The 20,089-nt window shown below is 46.1% G+C and overlaps 1 protein-coding gene across 3 annotated transcripts in view; it reads left to right on the forward strand.

Moving 5' to 3' along the window:
- The first annotated feature begins 4,382 nt into the window (after positions 1 to 4,382).
- LOC106578017 (phosphofurin acidic cluster sorting protein 1) overlaps positions 4,383 to 20,089 on the forward strand; it is a 104,444-nt gene continuing 88,737 nt past the window's right edge. Inside the window, exons 1-2 of one of the 3 annotated variants that reach the window (XM_014156551.3) lie at positions 4,383 to 4,495; positions 6,892 to 7,062. In XM_014156551.3, coding sequence (XP_014012026.1) covers positions 6,908 to 7,062 — 155 coding nt within the window. In that variant the 5' untranslated portion in view covers positions 4,383 to 4,495; positions 6,892 to 6,907. Of the gene's footprint in view, positions 4,496 to 6,581; positions 7,063 to 20,089 lie in introns of those variants that run through there. The other 2 variants (XM_014156552.3, XM_014156550.3) reach the window with 2 other exon arrangements.

A 20,089-nucleotide genomic window follows, 5' to 3' on the forward strand; every position in this document is an offset into this window, starting at 1 on the left:
TTCCCTCATCGATCTATACATATCATGACAAAATGAAAACTGGTTTTTAGAAATGTTGACAAATTTATAAAATAAAACTGAAATACCTTATTTACATAAGTATTCAGACCCTTTGCTATGAGACTCAAAATTGAGCTCAGGTGCATCCTGTTTCAAGATGTTTGAGATGTTTCTACAACTTGGAGTCCCCTTGTGGTAAATTCAATTGATTGGACATTATTTGGAAAGACACACACCTGTCTATATAAGGTCCCACAGTTGACAGTGCATGTCAGAGCAAAAACCAAGCCATGAGGTCGAAGGAATTGTCCGTAGAGCTCCGAGACAGAAGTGTGTCGAGGCACAGATCTGGGGAAAGGTACCAAAACAATTCTGCAGCATTGAAGGTCCGCAAGAACACAGTGGACTCCATCAATCTTAAATGGAAGAAGACTTCCTAGAGCTGGCTGCCTGGCTAAACTGAGCAATCTGGGGAGAAGGGCCTTGGTCAGGGAGGTGACCAAGAACATGATGGTCACTCTGACAGAGCTCCAGAGTTCTTCTGTGGAGAATCATCCAGAAAGACAACCATCTCTGCAGCAATCCACCAATCAGGCCTTTATGGTAGAGTGGCCAGATGGAAGCTACTCCTCAGTAAAAGGCACATGACCGCCCGCATGGAGTTTGCCAAAAGGCACCTAAAGAACTCTCAGACAAACAAGATTCTCTGGTCTGATGTAACCAAGATTGAAGTCTTTGGCCTGAATGCCAAGCATCACGTCTGGAGGAAACCAGGCACTGCTTATCACTTGGCCAATACCATCCATACGGTGAAGCATGGTGGTGGTAGCAGCATCATGCTGTAGGGATGTTTTTCAGCGGCAGGGACTGGGAGACTAGTCAGGATCGAGGGAAAGATGAACGGAGCAAAGTACAGAGAGATCCTTGATGAAAACCTGCTCCAGAGCGCTTAGGACCTCAGACTGGGTTGAAGGTTCACCTTCCAACAGGACAATGCAGGAGTTGCTTTGGGACAAGTCTCTGAATGTCCTTGAGTGGCCCAGCCAGTGCCTGGGCTTGAAGCCGAACGGACATCTCTGGAGAGACCTGAAAATAGCTGTGCAGCGACGCTCCCCATCCAACCTGACAGAGCTTGAGAGTATCTGCAGAGAAGAATGGGAGAAACTCCCCAAATACAGGTGTGCCAAGCTTGTAGCATCATACCCAAGAAGACTCAAGGCTGTAATCACTGCCATAGGTGCTTCAACAAAGTATTGAGTAAAGGGTTTGAATACTTATGTAAATGTGATATTTCAGTTTTGTGAACATCTCTAAAAACCAGTTTCTGCTTTGTCATTATGGGCTATTGTGTGAAGATTGATGAGAATATATTTTTTTAATAAGGCTGTAACATAACAAAATGTGGAAAATGAAGGGGTCTGAAAACTTTCCGAATGCACTGTGTGATATACACTCTAAATATGTTTTTAGAAATATGGTTTGAAAGCAGTCGTGTTGAAACCGGATTAGAAAAACCAAATGTGTCTTTGTGTGTGATACATTTAACGCCTTTCTGAAAAGCAGAGTGCACTGGAGACATTGGCTGTTGTGAAGATATCACGACGTCATCGTTTGGCAGCGTTCTGGGCTCCCGAGTGGCGCAGCGGTCTCAGGCACTGCATCTCAGTGCTAGAGGCGTCACTACAGTCCCTGGTTCGATTCCAGGCAGTATCACAATTGGCCGTGGTTAGGAGTCCCATTGGGCGGGGTAGCCCGTCATTATAAATAAGAATTTGTTCTTAACTGACGTGTCTGGTTAAATAAAAAATGATTGATAATGGAGAACCCTTCCATGAATAATCTGTTAGACAACACCCTGATGGAACACAGTGTGAGTGTGTTAGTGCTTAGCCACGGGGCCAGAGAAGATGCAGGTATCTGTAGAGCCACACATGAATGAATGTCATCCTAACTGCAACTATATAGGCTTATTATTATTATACCATCTTCAGTGACTCTCATTGACCCGTTTAATAAACATGTCCTTGTCTTTCACTCACATACACTAACATGACCAAAAGTATGTGGACACCCACTCGTCAAACATCTCATTCAAAATCATGAGCATTAAAATGGAGTTGGTCGCCCCTTTGCTGCTATAACAGCCTCCACTCTTCTGGGAAGGCTTTCCTCTAGATGTTGGCACATTGCTGCAGGGACTTGCTTCCATTCAGCCACAAGTGTTATTGAGGTTGGGCACTGATGTTGGGTGATTAGGCCTGGCTCGCAGTCGGGGTTCTAATTCATGCCAAACGTGTTTGATGGGGTTGAGGTCAGGGCTCTGTGCACGCCAGTCAAGTTCTTTCACACCAATCTCAACAAACCATTTCTGTATGGACTTCACTTTGTGCATGGGGCATTGTCATGCTGAAACTGGAAAGGGCCTTCCCTAAACTGTTGCCACAAAGTTGGAAGCACAGAATCGTCTAGAATGTCATTGTATGCTGTAGCGTTAAGATTTCCCTTCACTGGAACTAAGAGGACTAGCCTGAACCATGAAAAACAGCCCCAGACCATTATTCCTCCTCCACCAAACTTTACAGTTGGCACTATGCATTTGGGCAGGTAGCGTTCTCCTGGCATCCACCAAACCCAAATTTGTGTTGGACTGCCAGATGGTTAACTGTGATTCATCACAGAGAACATGTTTCCACTTGCAGCGAGCTTTACACCACCCCAGCCAACGCTTGGCATTGCGCATGGTGATCTTAGGCTTGTGTGCAGCTGCTCGGCCATGGAAACCCATTTCATGAAGCTCCCAATGAACAGTTATTGATCTAATGTTGCTTCAGAGGCAGTTTGGAACTTGGTAGTGAGTGTTGCAACTGAGGACAGACGATTTTTACGCACTTCAGCGGTCTCGTTCTGTGAGCTTGTGTAGCCTACCACTTCGCAGCTGAGACATTGTTGCTCCTAGACATTTCCACTTCTCAATAACAGCACTTAGAGTTGACTGGGGCAACTCTAGCAGGGCAGAAATGTGACGAACTGACTTGTTGGAAAGGTGGCATCCTATGACGGTGCCATGTTGGAAGTCACTGAGCTCTTCAGTAAGGCCATTCTACTGCCAATGTTTGTCTATGGAGATGGCTGTGCGCTCGATTTTATACACCTGCCAGCAACGAGTATGGCTGAAATAACCGAATCCACTAATTTGAAGGGCTGTCCACATACTTTTGTATTTATAGTGTATCTTTGACTAGATCCAGTGCTTGACTTGTACTGAAATAGGTGGCGGTACTGTTTACGTTTAGGGGCAGGAGCTCCACAATACTTTTGAGCTTATATTCTATAAGAGGAAAAGGTGCTGAAGCAATAGAACATTTGCCGTGCTGGTACTCCGCTCCGGTGAGCTCCTGCCCACGTCCAGCACCACTAACTCGATCTAGTCTAACACTGTTTCCTTACCACTTATTGGCAATCTGCTTCTGCATGGCAGGTGGTACCCGTGCATCAAGTCTGAAACCAACAGGCTCCTGAACAGCTTCTATCCCCAAGCCATAAGACTGCGAAATAGCTAACATAATGGCTACATGGACTATCTGAGTTGACCCTTGTATTTTATTAGATTTTCTGCACGGTCTCTATGCACACTCACACACCCCGACACACACATAACACGCACACACATTTATACTGACTCTACACAAATGCTCACATACAATCATCATATACGCTGCTGCTACTCTGTTTATCATATATCCTGATGTCTAGTCACCTTACCACTATACATATCTCCCTCCATCACTGCAGTATCTCTGCACATTGTAAATATGGTGTTGGAACTGACCCTGTATATAGCTTCTTACTTTCTCCTGTTCTTCTTATTTTTATATATTTTGTGTAGTTTTGTTCTACCTTATGTTATTTTTAGTGTTACATTGATATTGATTACTGCAAGGTTGGGTTTAGATCTTGCAAGAACGGCCTTTCACTGTACTTATGCACGTGACATTAAAGCTTGAAACTGATGTCGACATTATAACAAGCTGAGAGGTGTTGTGTATGCTGGAGAAATGGGTATACTCTCATTTTTCCTCCACTCTGAATGACCTAACATGATCAATCCTATATTGGTCTTTCAGTCAGGCCAACCCAAGCTGTACTGTGCAGTAGGCTAATAGTAAACCTACTATTGAAACAGATAAACTGAGTCAGAAATTCACAGGTTTCAGATTTTCGTTCTCAAAGTCACTTTTATTTTTTTTACAGAAAAATAACTAAATTGTATGTTCTAAGAGTCCATAACAATGCTTAAACCACATCAGGAGACCACTTTTGAAGTCTTGAAAAAAATGAAGACATTTTTGGGGGTGTGTTACCGTTTAATTCTAGTGTAAGGGCACCTAGCTAGCGCTACTGTTTGATTAGTGGTGTTTCTGTGGCTCATGAGATTGTGTTTGCGAAAGGAATTGCCACTGGGTTGACGCAAATAATCCCGATATCATTCTGACAGGTAGGCATAGGCTACTTTGTAGCTAGTTAACATTTAATAGAGAAGGTTTTTAGGAAAGCCTTTCCATCTACCGTAAGACGGTTAGGCCTAGCATTAGCGTCGTTATAAGGATTGTTTGGAACCTGGACGTTTTACTTCATATTATGAGTCATGTTTTACCTTGCTCCAAAATCCCACCATAGAGACGTGGAGCCAATTATTTTATCTTCCTCATATCCTCTTCTATTAGTTTTCTTTCAACATGCTTTCATTGTCTAGCAGCCAAAGGCATTATCCTAATCGTATTTGCAACCGATGATATTTGTTGCATCTTTATTTCCCGCTTCTTTCTAACGGATTTTTCTATCTCTGTTCATGAAACCGATTGCGTGTGCGGTGCTCATTTTCGAACAATTTTTCCGCAAATTGCATTTTGGGACATTCACGCATAGGCCTACTACCGAGTGTACATTGCTGGTACATTGATGCGCCTAAAATATGAAGAAATAATAGTTTTTCGACATTTTAAGTTAAACATTCCGATCTGTTCCATCAGCCGTATTAATTGATACGGGGTATATCTCCACTCCACAACTTTGATTCGTATCAGTGAGGATTAAGATGCGAGTACACACAATGCCCACTTAAAGATAATTGGATGTATGGCATATACCTGCTTATACCTTCCACTACACCACTGAACAAGCTCATTGCAAATGACAATTACGCATAGTGAAATGAATGAAAATAAATCCCACAACAAGCTGGTTCAAGTCATGATACGTGTGTGTCTGATTATCAAATGACAACACCTGAGTGATTCATATTCTACCCAGACAGTAGCCAGACGAGCCTAAAATGGGCGCCACCCCTCCTTTTGCAATAGGGCCTACATCAAAGCGCAGTACGTGCCCAAATCGCATTGTTAGTGCCGACGCGATAGGCCGAGCCTAAATTATAGAGACACCATGAACATTCGATAACTCAGTAATAGGCACGGCCTAAGTCTACCTGAAGTAGCCTAGTACTGTAAGGGGGGGAAAAGTTAGTCAACACGTGCACAGTAAACATTTCTCAAGGTCGTGTGACGCAACGAAGTTGAGCTCATGTAGGCCTAACCGGTTTTGCATCCTAACATCTTTACTGACGGCGCGATGGTATGAGGAGCCTATAATGGGGAAAGACTGTGAGTCACAAATATACACGTCCTAAATGGTACCCTAACACCTATATAAACTAGTGCACTCGTTTTGACCAGGGCCCATAGGGCTTTGTCGAAAAGTAGAGCACTATGTAGGAAATAGGGTGCCATTTGGGATGAACGACTAGCCTATACTATCAGAAGCGAGTACTAACCTGAGCTGAGCTGATTAAATCCCTTTAGGGGTGAAATTCCCCCGCTCATATGTTCCGAATGGGGGACTTTTAAAACATCTCAAAACTAAATAGAAGACCTCTAAGCATGTCATACTGGGGAAATTCCTTGAATTCATCTCCAGTCACACCTCTGAGGACAACATTTTTTAAGTTATCCATATGGTTGTAATCGATGAATGAGCTTGGAAAGAGGTGCCTTATAAGTAAAAAAAAAAAAAAAAAAAAAAACATTCACATTGATTGATTAATCAATGTCGTTTTTTTGACTGATAAAATACAATTTATTTATATATATCTTTACCTGAGTGCTAATAATTTCATAATTAACCAACTTTTAACCTTTTAAAAGCAGAATGTTGAGGGAGGGCTTGTTATTATACTGTTATTATTATGTTCTCATATCTCTCTCGCTCTCTCTCTCTCTCTATCTATCTCTCTCTCGCTTTCTCTCTCTCTCTCTCTCTCGCTCTCTCTCTCTCTCTCTCTCTCTATCTATCTCTCTCTCGCTTTCTCTCTCTCTCTCTCTCTCTCTCTCGCTCTCTCTCTCTCTCTCTCTCTCTCGCTTCTCTCTCTCTCTCTCTCTCTCTCTCTCTCTCTCTCTCTCTCTCTCTCTCTCTCTATCTATCTATCTCTCTCTCGCTCTCTCTCTATCTCTCTATCTCCCCTCTCCTGCAAAGGAATCGACGCGTAGGCTACGTCTCTAACAAGAGGCGTAGCTCTTTGCTCATGCATTGTGCTACTTGCCTTGGTTGAGAAATTTTTGCTTCCTGCACCGATACATTACACATCCAGAAACAAGTTGAGAGAAAGAAAGAGGGTTCGCTCGCTGTGAAAGCAAGGACATTGACAGTAATGTTACCATCTAGTACAACCAAAATAATAGTTATTCTATAGAGGAGAAGGATTAACTTTCGATTGCACGGACGAACATTTTACGCATTCACTAGCCAAACTGTTCACGCACACCGCAGGTTTTGCAACGAAGAGGCAGAGGGAACAGAAGACAGGCTATTAAACCCGTTCGTTTGAAACCCTTTTAGCTAACATACCTCCGTGATGTCGGAGCGAGGAGGGCTCCCGCGGACTGGAGGTGCCCCCTCCCCGCACGTGCAGCCCTCCAAACCGGTCACGATCACCTCGAATCGCCCGGTCCACATGAACCTCTACGCCACCTGGGAAGTGGACCGCTCTTCGCCAAGCTGTGTTCCGAGGTAGGAGCATTCGAGTATGAGGAGATAGTTGCTTCTCTGTCTGTTGGTTTCTTGTCTGGTCCGTGTTTACACAAAGTAGCACCGTTTGCAGAAGGCTTAAAGACGCCCCCTGTATGTGTTTACTTGTGATTTTACTACCAAAAACGCTCTTCAATTCTCTATAGGTGGTTGACATAGGAAGCATGCATTGTTTTAGGTGTCTGAGCATGATAATGCATTGCCAACCTGCAATAATCGTGTTGTCTTGTTTACCTGGCCAACCCAGACACGTAGCAATCATATATATAGGCTAGTCCACATTCTACTGCAGAGTCTTCTTGATATTCTCTAACAATGTATCTTTTATGTACATGCCCCCTTCAGGCACATGGTAGGCCTACTACTTGCTCTGTATGTCTCAGTAGGTCGTGGTATTTAGGGGGGAAGTACCATATCAAATGCACCACTGGTCATTCAGGTGACATGGCTTACAGAAAAAAAACTGGGTATTTTTAAGAACACAATTGTCTGTCTGGATGTATTTCGTCCCGTAGCGCAAGGCTCCACCATTTGATTTCGATTCAAATGTTGCCGGTGGTTTTAGCAATATTCTACAGTCATTATCAATTGATAAGGTAGATTTTGCTGTTATAGAATCCTCTTTTTTGGGGTTTTATCCAGATAGGGTAGTGCGTATTGATCCCATGTAATGGAGCAGTAGGAAGTGTGGCCAGGAAAGCACACACCTAACATCCATCCATGCTTATTATGAACTCATTCTCAAGATCGCCCTGTGTGTGTGTGTGTGTGTGTGTGTGTGTGTGTGTGTGTGTGTGTGTAGGTGTGTGTGTGTGTAGGTGTGTGTGTGTGTGTGTGTGTGTGTGTGTGTGTGTAGGTGTGTGTGTGTGTAGGTGTGTGTGTGTGTGTGTGTGTGTGTAGGTGTGTGTGTGTGTGTGTGTGTGTGTGTGTGTGTGTAGGTGTGTGTGTGTAGGTGTGTGTGTGTGTAGGTGTGTGTGTGTGTGTGTGTGTGTAGGTGTGTGTGTGTGTGTGTGTGTGTGTAGGTGTGTGTGTGTGTGTGTGTGTGTGTGTGTGTGTGTGTGTGTGTGTGTGTGTGTGTGTAGGTGTGTGTGTGTGTAGGTGTGTGTGTGTGTAGGTGTGTGTGTGTGTGTGTGTGTGTAGGTGTGTGTGTGTGTGTGTGTGTGTGTGTGTGTAGGTGTGTGTGTGTGTAGGTGTGTGTGTGTGTGTGTGTGTAGGTGTGTGTGTGTGTGTGTAGGTGTGTGTGTGTGTAGGTGTGTGTGTAGGTGTGTGTGTGTGTAGGTGTGTGTGTGTGTGTGTGTGTAGGTGTGTGTGTGTGTGTGTGTGTGTGTGTGTAGGTGTGTGTGTGTGTAGGTGTGTGTGTGTGTGTGTGTAGGTGTGTGTGTAGGTGTGTGTGTGTGTGTGTGTAGGTGTGTGTGTGTGTAGGTGTGTGTGTGTGCGTGTAGGTGTGTGTGTGTGTAGGTGTGTGTGTGTGTGTGTGTGTGTGTGTGTGTGTGTGTGGTGTGTGTGTGTGTGTGTGTGTGTGTGTGTGTGTAGGTGTGTGTAGGTGTGTGTGTGTGTAGGTGTGTGTGTGTGTAGGTGTGTGTGTGTGTAGGTGTGTGTGTGTGTGTGTGTGTAGGTGTGTGTGTAGGTGTGTGTGTGTGTGTGTAGGTGTGTGTGTAGGTGTGTGTGTGTGTGTGTGTGTGTGTGTAGGTGTGTGTGTAGGTGTGTGTGTGTGTGTGTAGGTGTGTGTGTGTGTGTGTGTGTGTGTGTGTGTGTGTGTGTGTGTGTGTGTGTAGGTGTGTGTGTGTGTGTAGGTGTGTGTGTGTGTGTAGGTGTGTGTGTGTGTGTAGGTGTGTGTGTGTGTGTGTAGGTGTGTGTGTGTGTAGGTGTGTGTGTGTGTGTAGGTGTGTGTGTGTGTGTAGGTGTGTGTGTGTGTGTGTGTAGGTGTGTGTGTGTGTAGGTGTGTGTGTGTGTGTGTGTGTGTGTGTGTGTAGGTGTGTGTGTGTGTGTGTGTAGTTTAAAGGCCACTGTCTGCATCTTTCTTTCTCTATCTTTCTATCTTTTCATTCCCTCCCTCTCTGCTGTACTACAGTTTCTTATGCTATATGACACTTGATGTGCTCATTGGTATGTGTGTATGTTTAAACATCTACCCTACCCCCTTCTCAATGGCCATAGACAGCTCCTACAGAATTACACTATCCTAGTAACATAACATTGGCCTATAGAAGTATCACAGTGTGGACTAGAGGTAATGCTGCAACCTCTGGCACACATGTTAACAGCGTCGGTGTAAAGGAGTTAAGCACGTACCGTAACCTCCCTCCACAGCTAGCTAGAAATGTCGCCGATGGAGCCATCCATTTGGAACCTTTTGTATAGCTCAATCGGTTCCCAAGTTGTCAAGCGGGCGGTCACGTGTGTTGGCAAGGTAGAGGACCCTGGTTCAAGCCCAGTCAGAAGCAAGTTGAGGGAGGCAGTGTTACATGCTAAGCTAGCACACTGACCCTGGCTATATCGGCGTAGGTTTGTTACAAGCTAAGCTAGCACACTGACCCTGGCTATATCGGCGTAGGTTTGTTACACGCTAAACTAGCACACTGACCCTGGCTATATCGGCGTAGGTTTGTTACAAGCTAAGCTAGCACACTGACCCTGGCTATATCGGCGTAGGTTTGTTACATGCTAAGCTAGCACACTGACCCTGCCTATATCGGCGTAGGTTTGTTACACGCTAAGCTAGCACACTGACCCTGGCTATATCGGCGTAGGTTTGTTACAAGCTAAGCTAGCACACTGACCCTGGCTATATCGGCGTAGGTTTGTTACATGCTAAGCTAGCACACTGACCCTGCCTATATCAGCGTAGGTTTGTTACACGCTAAGCTAGCACACTGACCCTGGCTATATCGGCCAAGGTTTGTTACATGCTAAGTTAGCACACTGACCCTGGCTATATCGGCATAGGTTTGTTACATGCTAAGTTAGCACACTGACCCTGGCTATATCGGCGTAGGTTTGTTACATGCTAAGCTAGCACACTGACCCTGGCTATATCGGCCAAGGTTTGTTACAAGCTAAGCTAGCACACTGACCCTGGCTATATCGGCGTAGGTTTGTTACATGCTAAGCTAGCACACTGACCCTGCCTATATCGGCGTAGGTTTGTTACACGCTAAGCTAGCACACTGACCCTGGCTATATCGGCATATGTTCGAATCCGTTGACACAACCTCTCTCTATCTTTCCCCACGGTCATTCCCTCTCTCGCTATCTGTTCAATAAAACCTGGAAATCCCTTAAAATATATATCTAAAAAAGAAGAATCATGGTAACTTCATTACCATATAATAACCATATCATAACCGTAGTGCAGAAACACTGATCCCGAGATGCCACTGCATGAGACAGGACTGGTAAAAGCGTCATCACATGGCCTTTAGTACTGTGCTTTCTAATTCTCCTTTTCAAAAAGATTTAGCTTTGTTTGTCTAGAACTAAAGCCTTTGAGTGTGCTTTGACGGTGTGCATTTCAGTATTTTTGTCAAGTGCTTTTTCGGGTTAAGCGTGTAGATGAGTTGTTCTCTAAAATATCTCGTCTGTGTCCTTACTCTGTCACTTTGACGTCCTGTCTCGGATTATTACTAAGGCTAGAAAAGGTCTCCATTGTTTTGGGAGGTTTGTTGACTATTTCATATTTCAGTGCATAGTGATGTCACCTTGCTGCATCTGCACAGTTTCATGCTTTAGCAGGTCATGGTCCATCACTCCTTCTTCCTTTTCACTGCAGAGAAACAGACAGGGAAGCAGAATTCTGAGAAATACACCCTTTCTTTCTTTCTCCCCTTCTTTTTTTCTTCTCTCCTTTTCTTTCTCTCTTTCCATGAGGAGATCACTGATCTGACGCAATGCAGCCTAGATCGTTAGACTGTGCTAGAGAACCCTGAGTTTCACCTGTCCAATCTTGTCAGATATGCAGGGGTGAAAGTAGAATTCATTTCTTCCTGGTACGGGACCTCCTATATGTCGTTAAAAAAATGTATGGGCTTGTATTCCATATAGAATCCCTATTAATTCAATAGGATCTCTGTGGGCCTAGCTGTAAATATGTGTTATTTAACTTTTAAAAAGGTTTTAGCTTTTACTGTGGCATAAACACAACCATTTTCGGATTGTCAAACAATCACTTCAAGGGCTCCTTTACTTGTCCATTAGACCAGAATTGCCATTAGGCTAGAATTTATGCGTTCACTGCAGTCCGCGTGCGTCTCGGTGTCGACCACCTGTCTCTGCCTTGGTGTTCTCATCGAACCACATCGCATTTTGGAACGCAGGCTATACCACCAGTTTTCAAGTCCATTCGCTCATTTTTTCATGCCTCTGACATGATCAAAAGTTGTCTAATAGCCTACAGTTTTCTTGACATTTTGTTTGAAATGTTGTTATAGGCTCATGTTTTACCGGTACAGCTTACCCCCCGCAATTTATTTTGCCGGGATGCCGTTCTGAAACATACCACCTTACTTTCACCCCTGGAGATATGTGGTCACTTCAAGGAAGGGAGGAGGTAAGAGCCATCTCTTGTGTCTCAAGACAGACCCAGGGTGTCTTGTCATTGTGATTGTTGCAGAAAACTGGATCATGAATTTCCTCACTGTAGAGGTTTGTAGCTGTAACCTCTTCCTGTTCCTGTCTACCCACAATTTGCGTGTTGTTTGCATTGACTAAAAGTGCCTCTGTGAGGTCAGTTCCAGGGTCAGTCTTTATTGCCACTTTACCATAATGAACTATGCTGAAGGGGGAACTAAACTGGTCCTCGATCAGTATACACTACAGTAACCTACTTTCTCCAATTTACCATGTTTCTGCAGCGTCACAATCACCACCAGCGCTTGTCACCAACCATCTCATTCTCACTGCTTTTTCGCTTCATTGACTTTCTTCAAACTCACACCCTGCAGGGGGGGGACAACATGTATTGTATTCCCAAACCAAATAAGCCCAGTGACAAAAATAGCCTTCCCCGCCTGCAATGGGTTTCAGCTGATCACCACCAAACCTTAAATGTAGCTGTTAATATAGGTCTGCTGTATGTGGCATTGAAATAATGAAACATTCCCATTACTAAGCATGTTAGTCAGTTGTTGGAGTCAGTTCCAAATTACACTCTTTTCCCTACATAGCGTATTACCTTTTAACAGCCCTATGGGTCCTGGTCAAAAGTAGTGTACTATATAGGGAATAGGGTACCACGTGGGACGCAGCCTGAGAGTTGACATAAGGGGATGGTTGGGATTCCTGCTCCTGCCGACTGAGTTGTTGAAGCACAAGGCCCTGGCATGAACCAAGGGAAATTCCTGTGACTCCAGCCCAGAGGAGTGGAACGGAATGGACGGTTGGATGAGTTCTACTGCTGAGTTGTAGTCAACTCTGTCCCTCGTCGTAGCTGGGGCTGGAGCTGAGGTCTGTAGCTGGGGTCTGTAGCTGGGGTCTGTAGCTGGGGCTGGAGCTGAGGTCTGTAGCTGGGGCTGGAGCTGAGGTCTGTAGCTGGGGTCTGTAGCTGGGTCCTGTAGCTGGGGCTGTAGCTGGGGTCTGTGGCTGGGTCCTGTAGCTGGGGTCTGTAGCTGGGGCTGGAGCTGAGGTCTGTGGCTGGGGCTGGAGCTGAGGTCTGTAGCTGGGGCTGGAGCCGGGGTCTGTAGCTGGGGTCTGTAGCTGGGGTCTGTAGCTGGGGCTGGAGCTGAGGTCTGTAGCTGGGGTCTGTGGCTGGGTCCTGTAGCTGGGGTCTGTAGCTGGGGTCTGTAGCTGGGGTCTGTAGCTGGGGCTGGAGCTGAGGTCTGTAGCTGGGGTCTGTGGCTGGGTCCTGTAGCTGGGGTCTGTAGCTGGGGTCTGTAGCTGGGGTCTGTAGCTGGGGCTGGAGCTGAGGTCTGTAGCTGGGGTCTGTGGCTGGGTCCTGTAGCTGGGGTCAGTAGCTGGGGTCTGTAGCTGGGGTCTGTAGCTGGGGCTGGAGCTGAGGTCTGTAGCTGGGGTCTGTAGCTGGGGCTGGAGCTGAGGTCTGTAGCTGGGGTCTGTAGCTGGGGTCTGTAGCTGAGGTCTGTAGCTGGGGTCTGTAGCTGGGGTCTGTAGCTGGGGCTGGAGCTGAGGTCTGTAGCTGGGGTCTGTGGCTGGGTCCTGTAGCTGGGGTCTGTAGCTGGGGTCTGTAGCTGGGGTCTGTAGCTGGGGCTGGAGCTGAGGTCTGTAGCTGGGGTCTGTAGCTGGGGCTGGAGCTGAGGTCTGTAGCTGGGGTCTGTGGCTGGGTCCTGTAGCTGGGGTCTGTAGCTGGGGTCTGTAGCTGGGGTCTGTAGCTGGGTCCTGTAGCAGGGGGCTGGAGCTGTGTCTGTAGCTGGGTCCTGTAGCTGGGGTCTGTAGCTGGGGGCCTGTAACTGGTCTGTAGCTGGGGTCTGTAGCTGGGGCTGGAGCTGTGCTCTGTAGCTGGGGCCTGTAACTGGGGCCTGTAGCTGGGGTCTGTAACTGGGGTCTGTAGCTGGGGTCTGTAGTTGGGTCCTGTAGCTGGGGTCTGTAGCTGGGGCTGGAGCTGGGTCTGTAGCTGGGGTCTGTAGCTGGGTCCTGTAGCAGGGGGCTGGAGCTGTGTCTGTAGCTGGGTCCTGTAGCTGGGGTCTGTAGCTGGGGGCCTGTAACTGGTCTGTAGCTGGGGTCTGTAGCTGGGGCTGGAGCTGTGCTCTGTAGCTGGGGCCTGTAACTGGGGCCTGTAGCTGGGGTCTGTAACTGGGGTCTGTAGCTGGGGTCTGTAGTTGGGTCCTGTAGCTGGGGTCTGTAGCTGGGGCTGGAGCTGGGTCTGTAGCTGGGGCTGGAGCTGGGGCCTGTAACTGGGGTCTGTAGCTGGGGCTGGAGCTGGGTCTGGAGCTGGGGCCTGTAACTGGGGCCTGTAACTGGAGTGTAACTGGGGCCTGTAGCTGGGGTCTGTAGCTGGGGTCTGTAGCTGGGTCTGTAGCTGAGGTCTGTAGCTGGGGCTGGAGCTGGGTCTGTAGCTGGGGCTGGAGCTGGGTCTGTAGCTGGGGCCTGTAACTGGTCTGTAGCTGGGGTCTGTAGCTTGTCTGTAGCTGGGGCCTGTAGCTGGGGCTGGAGCTGGGATCTGTAGCTGGGGCCTGTAACTGGTCTGTAGCTGAGGTCTGGAGCTGGGGCTTGAGCTGGGTCTGTAGCTGGGGCTGGAGCTGGGTCTGTAGCTGGGGCTGGAGCTGAGGTCTGTAGCTGGGGCTGGAGCTGGGTCTGTAGCTGGGGCCTGTAACTGGTCTGTAGCTGGGGCTGGAGCTGAGGTCTGTAGCTGGGGTCTGTAGCTGGGGTCTGTAGCTGGGATCTGTAGCTGGGGCCTGTAACTGGTCTGTAGCTGAGGTCTGGAGCTGGGGTCTGTAGCTGGGGTCTTTAGCTGGGGCCTGTAGCTGGGGTCTGTAGCTGGGGCTGTAGCTGGGGTCTGTAGCTGGGGCCTGAAACTGGTCTGTAGCTGGGGCCTGTAGCTGGGGCCTGTAGCTGGGGTCTGTAGCTGGGGCCTGTAGCTGGGGCCTGTAGCTGGGGGCTGTAGCTGGGGCTGTAGCTGGGGTCTGTAGCTGGGGTCTGTTGCTGGAGCCTGAAACTGGTCTGTAGCTGGGGCCTGTAGCTGGGGTCTGTAGCTGGGGTCTGTAGCTGGGGCCTGTAGCTGGGGTCTGTAGCTGGGGCTGTAGCTGGGGTCTGGAGCTGGAGTCTGTAGCTGGCGTCTGTAGCTGGGGTCTGTAGCTGGGGCCTGTAGCTGGGGCTGTAGCTGGGGTCTGGAGCTGGGGTCTGGAGCTGGAGTCTGTAGCTGGGGTCTGTAGCTGGGGTCTGTAGCTGGGGCCTGTAGCTGGGGTCTGTAGCTGGGGTCTGTAGCTGGGTCTGTAGCTGGGGTGTGGAGCTGGAGTCTGTAGCTGGCGTCTGTAGCTGGGGTCTGGAGCTGGGGTCTGGAGCTGGGGTCTGTAGCTGGGGCTGGAGCTGGACCTGTAGTAGAGGTTGACCGATTAATCGGAATGGCCGATTAATTAGGGCCGATTTCAAGTTTTCATAACATATTTTTATTTTTTTACACCTTTATTTAATAACTAGGCAAGTCAGATTAAGAACACATTCTTATTTTCAATGACGGCCTAGGAACGGGGGTTAACTGCCTTGTTCATGGGGGATTTGGGGATTCGTTTTTGCAACCTTCTGGTTACTAGTCCAACGCTCTTACCACCTGCCTTCATTGCACTCCACGAGGAGCCTGCATGGCAGGCTGACTACCTGTTACGCGAGGGCAGCAAGAAGCCAAGGTAAGTTGCTAGCTAGCATTAAAATTATCTTATAAAAAACTGTCAATCTTAACATAATCACTAGTTAACTGCACATGGTTGATGATATTACTAGTTTATCTAACGTGTCCTGCGTTGCATATAATCGATGCGGTGCCTGTTAATTTATCATTGAATCACAGCCTACTTCGACAAACAGGTGATGATTTAACAAGGGCATTTGCGAAAAAAGCACTGTCGTTGCACCAATGTACCTAACCATAAACATCAACGCCTTTCTTAAAATCAATACACAAGTATATATTTCAAAACCTGCATATTTAATTCATATTGCCTGCTAACATGTAATTGTGTCACTGCTCTTGCGTTCATTGCCTGGCTCGTTGCGAACTAATTTGCCAGAATTTTACGTAATTATGACATACCATTGAAGGTTGTGCAGTGTAACAGTAATATTTAGACTTAAGGACCCGTTAGATAAAATACGGAACGGTTCCGTATTTCACTGAAAGAAAAAACGTTTCGTTTTCGAGATGATAGTTTCCGGATTCGACCATATTAATGACCTAAGGCTCGTATTTCTGTGTGTTTATTATATTATAATTAAGTCTATGATTTGATAGAGCAGTCTGAGCGGTGGTAGGCAGCAGCAGGCTCGTAAGCATTCATTCAAACAGCACTTTACTGCGTTTTGCCAGCAGCTCTTCGCAATGCATTGCACTGTTTATGACTTCAAGCCTGTCAACTCCCAAGATTAGGCTGGTGTAACCGATGTGAAATGGCTAGCTAGTTAGCGGGTGCGCGCTAATAGCGTTTCAAACGTCACTCGCTCTGAGACTTGGAGTAGTTGTTTCCCTTCCTCTGCATGGGTAATGCTGCTTCGAGGGTGGCTGTTGTCGATGTGTTCCTGGTATGAGCCCAGGGAGGAGCGGGGAGAGGGACGGACGCTATACTGTTACACTGGCAATACTAAAGTGCCTATAAGAACATCCAATAGTCAAAGGTATATGAAATACAAATCGTATAGAGAGAAATAGTCCTATAATTCCTATAATAACTACAACCTAAAACTTCTTACCTGGGAATATTGAAGACTTATGTTAAAAGGAACCACCAGCTTTCATATGTTCTCATGTTCTGAGCAAGGAACTTAAACGTTAGCTTTTTACATGGCACATATTGCACTTTTACTTTCTTCTCCACACACACACACACACACACACACACACACACACACACACACACACACACACACACACACACACACACACACACACACACACACACACACACACACACACACACACACACACACACACAGGTCTGATGTTTCCCTTCGCTCTCCACTGTCATCCTCTTCTCTCCTTCATCATCTTCTCTACTTCATCCTCTTCTCTTCTCTCCTTCATCTTCTTCCCTCCTTCATCCACTTCTCTCCTTCATTCTCTACTCTTCTCTCCTTCATCCTCTACTTTTCTCTCCTTCATCCTCTACCGTTCTCTCCTTCATCCTTTTCTCTCCTTCATCCTCTACTTTTCTCTCCTTCATCCTCTTCTCTCCTTCATTCTCTACTCTTCTCTCCTTCATCCTCTTCACCTTCATCCTCTACTCTTCCCTCTTCTCTCCTTCATCCTCTACTCTTCTCTCCTTCATCCTCTTCTCTCCTTCATCCTCTACCCTTCTCTTCTCTCCTTCATCCTCTACTCTTCTCTCCTTCATTCTCTACTCTTCTCTCCTTCATCCTCTACCCTTCCCTCCTTCATCCTCTTCTCTCCTTCATTCTCTTCTCTCCTTCATTCTCTACTCTTCTCTCCTTCATTCTCTTCTCTCCTTCATCCTCTACTCTTCTCTCCTTCATTCTCTACTCTTCCCTCCTTCATTCTCTACTCTCCTTCATTCTCTTCTCTCCTTCATTCTCTACTCTTCTCTCCTTCATTCTCTTCTCTCCTTCATCCTCTTCTCTGATTCGTCCTCTACTCTTCTCTCCTTCATCCACTTCTCTCCTTCATTCTCTACTCTCCTTCATTCTCTTCTCTCCTTCATTCTCTACTCTTCTCTCCTTCATCCACTTCTCTCCTTCATCCTCTACTCTTCTCTCCTTCATCCTCTTCTCTGATTCGTCCTCTACTCTTCTCTCCTTCATTCTCTACTCTTCTCTCCTTCATCCTCTACTCTTCTCTCCTTCATTCTCTACTCTTCCCTCCTTCATCCGCTTCTCTCCTTCATCCTCTTCTCTCCTTCATTCTCTACTCTTCTCTCCTTCATCCTCTTCTCTCCTTTATCCTGTACTCTTCTCTCCTTCATTCTCTACTCTTCTCTCCTTCATCCTCTTCTCCCTTTCATCCTCTACTCTTCTCTCCTTCATCCTCTCCTTCATCCTCTACCCTTCTTCATTCTCTACTCTTCTCTCCTTCATTCTCTGCTCTTCGCTTTAAAGTGTACACTCATTCCCTTCCCTCCTAATGGCTGTAAAAGGAATGCTTACATCAATGCATTGCGTTTAGCTAAAGCTTTTAGGGGTAGTGAGCAAGTGTACACTCGTAGGATAAGGTTAGAGATGGGACCGTATCTCTACTCGGTGTGGTTTGGCGCTGGTGAACAGTAGACGTAATAGGAGACTGTCTGGTTGAGTTTATTTCATGTAGATGGTATTGCTGCTGTATGCTGAGATCACTGTTTCCGTTGGGAAAATGTGTCGCCAGTCATTTGACAGGCAGCATTTTAATTTGCCAGACATTTGAGAAATCTAGCGGACCCATATGCGTTGGGTGCGTAACCTGACTAGGGAGTCCACCCACGGTGCTCAGAATGACAGAAATCACATTTACAATATGGTCATTCATATTAACAGAACATGCAAGTCCAGGATGCAACGATGTGCAGTCCTTCTTACCTAATTCTGATGCTCACTCTGAAGATGGACTTTTCCTCAGCCAACAAGACGAGTAATTAACAGCAAAATCACTAGGTTGTTATTTCAATCTACTATCACCCGTTTTAGAAAAATCTACCTATTGTATTGTATTTGTATTTATTATGGATACCCATTAGCTGTCGCCAAGGCAGCAGCTACTCTTCCTGGGGTCCAGAAAAATTAAGGCAGTTTATACAATTTTAAAAACATTACAATAATTCACAGATTTCACAACACACTGTGTGCCCTCAGGCCCCTACTCCACCACTACCACATATCTACAGTACTATGTGTGGTAGTGGTAGAGTAGGCTCAGTTGTGGCTCAGTTGGTAGCGCATGGTGTTTGCAACGCCAGGGTTGTGGGTTCGATTCCCACGGGGGACCAGTACGGAAAAAATGTAGGAAATGTATGCTATTGCTCTGGATAAGAGCGTCTGCTAAATGACTAAAATGTAAATCCATGTGTGTCTGTCTGTACCTATGTTTGTGTTGCTTCGCAGCCCCTGATGTTTCATAAGGTGTTTTTTTATCTAATTTTACTGCTTGCGTCAGTTACCTGATGTGGAATAGAGTTCCATGTAGTCATGGCTCTATGTAGTACTGTGCGCCTCCCATAGTCTGTTCTGGACTTGGGGACTGTGAAGAGACCTCTGGTGGCATGTCTTGTGGGGTATGCATGGGTGTCTGAGCTGTGTGCCAGTAGTTTAGACAGACAGCTCAGTAGATTCAACACCTCTCACAAAACCAAGTAGTGATGAAGTCAATCTGTCCTCCACTTTCAGCCAGGAGAGATTGACATGCATATTATTAATATTAGCTCTCTGTGTTCATCCAAGGACCAGCCGTGCTGCCCTGTTCTGAACATATTCCAATTTTCCTAAGTCCTTTTTTGTGGCACCTGACCCCACGACTGAACAGTAGTCAAGACTTCTCCCCATCTTAGCTACTGTTGTATCAATATGTTTTGACCATGACAGTTTACAATCCAGGGTTACTCCAAGCAGTTTAGTCATCTCAACTTATTCAATTTCCACATTATTTATTACAAGATTTAGTTAAGGTTTAGGGTTTAGTGAGTGTTTTGTTCCAAATAGAATGCTTTTCGTTTTAGAAATATTTAGGCCTACCTTATTCCTTGTCACCCACTCTGAAACTAACTGCAGCTCTTTGTTGAGTGTTGCAGTCATTTCAGTCACACTAGTAGCTGGTGTGTATAACGTTGGTCAGCTTTTCGACAAAGAAACAGCCTATTCCAAACAAATTCATACAACCAGTAGGCCTAGGCTACAAAATAAATACAAAAAAATAACTTAAAAAAGCAATGAGTCTGATGCAACAGATCAGAACGTTTAGCTTAAAATGTTGATAAACTATTATTTCTTTACATTATAAGCGCAGCAGTGTGCACAAGGCAGCAGACTACGCGGGAATGTTGGTTCTGTAATGCACTTAGCGGGAAAACACTGTTGTCAAAAGTGCACTGCACATGCCAGTGGTTTCATGTGACAGAGATGAAAATATATGTTCAAAATTTAGGGGAGATCTAATATGCAACAACTAACATGGGTTGCTAATATGACTTGGATTGTGCCTTTGAAACAATGAAAGAAAGTTGCTATAAAATATTTGCTTCCACGGAAATGGTCTAATTTTGGCTAGGCTACTTTGAAGCAAGGTAAGACATGCCTCAAAATATGTAGTAAAACATTCAGGTTACAAACAATTAAGTACACTATATATACAAAAGTATCTGGACACCCCCTCAAATTAGTGGAATCAGCTATTTCAGCCACACCTGTTGCTGACAGCACACAGCCATGCAAT

Source organism: Salmo salar, chromosome 18 (assembly GCF_965601325.2).
Source record: "Salmo salar chromosome 18, fSalSal1, whole genome shotgun sequence".
NCBI lineage: Eukaryota > Metazoa > Chordata > Actinopteri > Salmoniformes > Salmonidae > Salmo > Salmo salar.